Source organism: Macrotis lagotis, chromosome 5, assembly GCF_037893015.1.
Source record: "Macrotis lagotis isolate mMagLag1 chromosome 5, bilby.v1.9.chrom.fasta, whole genome shotgun sequence".
Classification (NCBI taxonomy): domain Eukaryota; kingdom Metazoa; phylum Chordata; class Mammalia; order Peramelemorphia; family Peramelidae; genus Macrotis; species Macrotis lagotis.
Window position 1 is genome coordinate 248,710,371 of NC_133662.1, and position 6,159 is coordinate 248,716,529.

The 6,159-nt window shown below is 38.4% G+C and overlaps 1 protein-coding gene across 1 annotated transcript in view; it reads right to left on the bottom strand.

The window, feature by feature from the left end:
- Positions 1–6,159, bottom strand: part of GALNT17 (polypeptide N-acetylgalactosaminyltransferase 17) — a 449,443-nt gene that overhangs the window by 217,696 nt on the left and 225,588 nt on the right. Inside the window, exons 4-5 of the mRNA XM_074189333.1 lie at positions 5,365–5,539; positions 1,732–1,929 (exon numbers count right to left, since the gene is read on the bottom strand). Coding sequence (XP_074045434.1) covers positions 1,732–1,929; positions 5,365–5,539 — 373 coding nt within the window. The remainder of the gene's footprint in view (positions 1–1,731; positions 1,930–5,364; positions 5,540–6,159) is intronic.

Below are 6,159 nucleotides of genomic sequence, written 5' to 3' on the forward strand. Positions count from 1 at the left end.
ATCTTGTTAATGTCACCAGATATTATTGAGTTCTATAAAGCAATGAAAATGAATTCAGAGAAACATAGGAAGATTTATATGAACTGATGAAAACTGAAGTAAACACAACCAAGAAAATGTGATCAATCAATTCATCAATATTCAATAAATCTACTAATGAAAAAGTAATATAAATGAAAAAGAAGGCTCTAAAACAATGAGAAGAAAAAAAAGAAGGAAGAAGAAAGTCTTATCTAATAATGAGGGTTTTCTCCCACTAAAGTTACTATTGTTTATGTGACCATCTCAAATGGTCAAGATGCATTACTGGATTTAATGCATTTGTATATATTAGAGATAGTAAGAGGAAAATTTTATTTACAGTTGAATTATAATATCTGTATGCTTTATTTAAGGTAAAAAGAGAACAGGTTGTTGTTCTCATCTAAATCTGCCACCCCAAAGTTTTTTGTGACCTTAACCCCTTTCTGAGAAAGAAGCTCTGTCCTTTCATGGTTAGAGAAAGAGGGTAAGAGATGTTAAAATTTGGTGTTCATTGTGGTACTGTTTGCAAATGAAGACTCCTAGATGCTTTCAGCTGCTTGAGATTTCCAAACTACCCTAGGCCAACCCTTACGTGGAAAGAGATCCCTTCTACATTCTACATTAACAATTCATTCTAGCCTCTGCCCAACGAACAGTCCATAATAGAAGAGTCCAAATCATTATGAACTTTTCTTCCATAATGCACAGACTTGACTCATTCTAATTTTTGATCCCAATGATATTCTTGAAGACCCAAGCAGTGCACCTCAAACCATTCCTTTATATGATGACATTTTAGACACTTGAAGACACCTCTTATGTTCCTTGTCCTTGAGCTTTTGCTTGTCCAGTCTAAATAGCCCCTATTCCTTCCAACTATCCTACTAAAGCATGAAATCAAGGCTATTCACCATATTGGTGACCCTTCTCTGAACACTTTTGAGTTTATCCATGCTGATTTAAGTGCAAGGAGCAGCTAGGTGGCGCAGTGGAAATGAGCACCAGCCCTTGAGTCAGGCATACCTGAGTTCAAATCTGGCATCAGATACTTAATAATGACCTAGCTGTGTGGCCTGGGGCAAGCCACTTAACCCCATTTGCCTTGCAAAAACCTAAAAAACAATTTAAGTGCAAGAAAAACTCCAAAGGTCTAGGAAGCCACCCCTGGTCCTTGATCACTTAGAAACCAACCTCACTTGGTTCTTCTACCTCACTTACCTCTTCTCCCTCACCTAAAACTAGATGAAAAGCAGCATGGAAAATCCTAGGCTTCCCTATGGTTCCCAAGTAAAACTGTAGGAAGGCCTATACAATGGGAGTTTTACTAAAGAACAAGTATTTCCATCATTCAAGAATCAGGAGAGAAAAATGATTCTCCTTTCCAATAGCCCTTTACCCAGTTGAAGATTTAAAGCAGAAAATGAACTCCTGCTACCTTGCCTACCTTAAAAATTCCTGAACAAATCTCATCATTTCTAGAGCCAAAAATAAAGATGGATCCAATCGCATTGTAATTTTGGAATTACAGGAAAGAAAAATCAGTATCTGAAGACACAGATACAATGTCCATTCCCCAGTTCATCAGGTTTCCCAGGCTCTAAATAATTGGATCACATAGAAAGTTTACTTTCTCTTTTCTAACCACTCACTGCATTTGGCTATATCACAATTTTATTATTGGCCTTCCCAAGCTCTCTTGCCACTGACCTGATGGGAAGAGAAGGGTCCCCGGCGTCCCACCAGTCCTTTGGGGGACTGATGTACATGCACCAGAGCTCCCAGCTATAGCCATGGGCTGAGTTCTCATACCGCTGTACCTCAAAGTTGTCTTGCTTGATGTTGTCAATGGAGGGAAGGATTACCCTCTTCCGGTTTTCCTGGATTCTGGACAGGACGGGCTCAGCCCTAAAATACAGGAGAAAAGAAGTGAGATGACCGGGTTCACTTGCCTGAACTGGAGAGATTCTAGCATTCAATCAATCAACAAACTTTTTTTTAAAAATCAATTCCTGTATGACAGTACTTTGCCAGGTCCTGAGGGTCTGAGAATAAGAATAAAACCTCAGATGTTCTTTTGATGATATATATTTAACTGCTAAGGCAAGAATTAGAACTATCTTCTGGCTATCAGAAGGATGAATGTTTGTCAATTGGAAAATTTATCTAGAAGGAGAGCCCTCGGAGGCCATTTAACCCAACTCCTCAATTTACAAATGAGGAATTTTCCAAATGAGAAATTAAGAGATTTATTATGATAGAATTCCAGATTTAGAACTGAAAGGAATCTCAGAAGTGATGCAATTCAACATCCTTGTTTTATAGAACAGCAAACAAAAAAGATCATTTACTTGCTGAAGTTCACACAGATAATAAGAATTACAGTCTGGATTTGAACCCAAGTCTTCTGACTCAAAAGGAATCAGCATCTTTTCTTAACATGCTACCACACTCCCTGGATCTTCCTTGTATTATATTAGAGTCTGAAAGCTAGAGGCCTTGGCAGCCACTTTAGTGAGTTGGGCTGCCAAGTCATCCCCATTTTGTAGAATGATTTGCTTTACACCAAGTATTTTTGAAAGGCTTCTCTCCTGTCAGTGACAGATTAGGTCTAATTTCCTGCAGGTACTTGATTCCCATTCTGGAAAATAGGTCAATTCTGCCTGTGATGGAATGTTTTTAATATGAATTTCACTGTATTATGTATTCTTTTATACTGCATTGCAGCTAATTGATCAGCCTAAATTGATTTTCTAAAAAGATTTAATTTCATTGATTAATGATGCTGTAAAGAACTAAATGTCATAAAGCAAAAGGCAGAGAGATGACTGCCTTATCATAAAAGTCTTTTTTTCCTTCTAAAGCCCTGAGAAGAATTAGGGTTCTTTGTGGAAAAAACATACAAAAAAAGGAGAACATTGGTAGGGTTTTTTTTTTAGAATGAGCACTGATTTTGTAGTTAGAAGAACTGTGATAAAAATTCTATCTCTTATGTGACCTTGGGTAAGTCACTTCACTTTGAAGAACTTAAGTTTCCTCTGTTGTAAAATGTTTACAAAACCTATAAAGACTGCCCCAGCTCTAACCTATGATTCCTATTTCCACACAGAAGGCTCCAGGAAAGGATCATTTTATAGAAATCTTGAAGAAAACATTGCTCTCAGATATGAGAAAGATAATGGCTCCAACTCCTCATGGTGCCCACTCAAGTTTTGGAAATAACATATAACTATATATTTTGCCCAGAATTTGTCTCCTTTAATTTGCAGTCACAGAAATACCTACCCTCTCCTCCTCCTCCTTTGCTTCCTTAAAGGAAGCAAAAGTATTGGTTCATTCACTCTCATTTACCCATTCATTAATTAATTTGATGATCATTAAGTGCTCCCTGGACATAGGGTCAAGAGAGAACATGGTCCTTCCTTTGATGGAGCTCATAAGCCCAGTAGGGGATCACATGGCCTGGCTACCGGTCAATGCATAATAGGTATTTAACAAATGGTTGTGGAATGTTGCATGCTCAATCAGTTTTCCATGTATAAACAAGAGGGAAACTTCATTTGTCACACACTCAAATGAAATCTATGGTTGAGCAAAGTGCTTTGTAATGGGCTTTTATGTCAGTGAGGCCCTCTCAATAGAGATCTTCAAATACAATCTAGTTTATCATTTCTCATAAAAGGGATTCATTCATTCAGCCATTCAACCATTCAACAAATATTTAGTAAATAGTTACAAAAGACAGTGTAGTATGTGGTTGGGAGTGGGAGGAGATATTAGTTCTGTTGTCAGAGGCCCTAGGTTCAGATGACACCTGTGATGGTTGCAATCTGGATGACCTCTTCCTAGGTCTCAGTTTTGTCATTTGCAAAATGGGAGATTTGATCTCAATGGCCTCTGAGGGTCTTCTTAAATCTTAAATCTGCTGTGTGACATTGAGCAAGTCATTAAACTCTTTGGTCCTCAGTTTCCCCCATCTTTAAAATGTGGAGATTATACTGGATTGTTCTTGGGGTCCTTACCAGATATTGATTTGTATTGCTATGATTGCTGGTGATATAAAGAGAAAAACCTATGTCTACCATCCAATTGTATGCAGGTGAGTAACTTGAAAGTATGTACAATGGAGATAGAAAATAATGGAGAGAGGAGATATCTGAGGAGGATTAGGAAAAATCTTCTGTCCAACTCTTACTCCCATATGAGTTGGACTAAATGGTCTCAGAAATCCCATCACATAATGAAATTACAATATGATTAGCACACTGCTAAGTGATGAACAAGCTCTCCAGATAGATAGATAGATAGATAGATAGATACAAAGAAAGACAGACAGAGAAAGATGATAGATAAATAGATAGATAGATAGATAGATAGATAGATAGATAGATAGATAGATAGATTAGATAGATAGAAAGATAGGCAGACAGACAGAAAGATGGATAGATAGATACAAAGAAAGATAGAAAGACAGAGAAAGAAAGATAGAAAGACAGACTGACAGAAAGATAGATAGATAGATAGATAGATAGATAGATAGATAGATAGATAGATAGACAGATAGTTGAATGGATGGATGGAAAGCTTGCAGTTCATCACTAGACTCAAGCAGGGTTTGGGAAAGGTGGGGTTTTAGTTGGGACTTGAAGCTAAGGAGTAATTTGTACTTTTTGCTGATTTTTAACATTTAAATGCTCAGTGAACATTTAATCATCAAGAAGCATTTATTAAGCCCTCTCACATACTACTACTGGGTGTTATGGGATTTCTTCTGACTTGGTGGCTGACATGAGTCATTTAACAACCAACTCTCATCCTTGCCTGGATATATCCTGCATGATCCTGACCAGGGAGTTCTTTAGGTACAGTAGTGTAAAACAAAATTCTGCATGATGTCTGAAAGGAAAGGAATGATCAGGGAAGAGTTCCTAGAAGAAATGATGGCATCTTCAAAGCACTGAGTGAACAAAGGAAGTCAAGAATCACCAGACTGGTTAGAGGTTCAACAGTAGTTGGTCCATTCTGGATGGAGAGTAGAATATAAGGAAGGAACAATAGGAGATAAGAGACACCCAATTCTAAAATTTACTTGGAATCATCACCAATTTCTGAGAGAGAAGTTATAACTGCCAAAGGAAAATTATTTCAACAGTTTTAAGTTGGAAGAGAAAGGGAGTGGGGGTGGGAAGGAGGGACAAGAGAAGAAGGAATGAAGTCACCAAATCTCAAATTTACCCACTTCTTCATTTTCCCCAGGATCAGCCTCTTTAGCCATCTTGATCTCCTTTTAAATCCATCTCCCTCAATTGCTCAGGTCAGCCAATACAATGAGGTATCACCTACCAGCCAGCAGTAAACTCCACGTGGGCATCAAAGAAACCAGTGATCTGCCCAGTGGCCACCTTCCAGCCTTCAATCCTTGCTCGTATCAGACCTTCCCTTTTCTGATTCCGTACCACCTTCACCAGCCCTGGATACCGTTTATGAACATACTCCTCCAATGGTGCCTTCAGTTCCTCTGCAAGAGACAAAAACAGTGGAAAATTGGGTCACAGTTGGATTTCAGATTTGTGTCTGTAACCTTGACCCATATCAGTCACCAAATCAGAGGGAAGTGCCATCACATTCAATCTCTGCTCCATGATAATTCCAGAATGAGTCCTAATAAGGATGTAGCTAGGCCAAAAATCAAATCTCTACCTCTAATCTGCATATCTTAGATAATTAACTTCTTCATCTTATCCTAAGGTGAGATCACATGAGGAAATAGCCTAGATGAGGTGACAGACTTTGAGTTAGAAGTTCAAATTCTGCCTGTGATACTGGTGACTAGAGAGAAAACTGGAATTGGGAGGACATAAGCTATGTTCTGTTACCTATCTGTAAAATGAGAACAAATACCCCATGGGTAGTTTAAAGATCGAATATTCTGATTTGTGATCAAAAAGCTTTCCATAAAGATGCAGATCATTATATAGTGGGCTCAACCCAGGATGATATCCAGTCTACCACAGGGGGATCTATGAGAGACCAAGGAAGAAATCCTCAACTCTGAAGATCTCCTGCCTGCTTGGGGTCAAGGCTCTAAGAGTACCCAGCTAATGCACCCACCAATCAGAACTTCTGGATTATGCATTC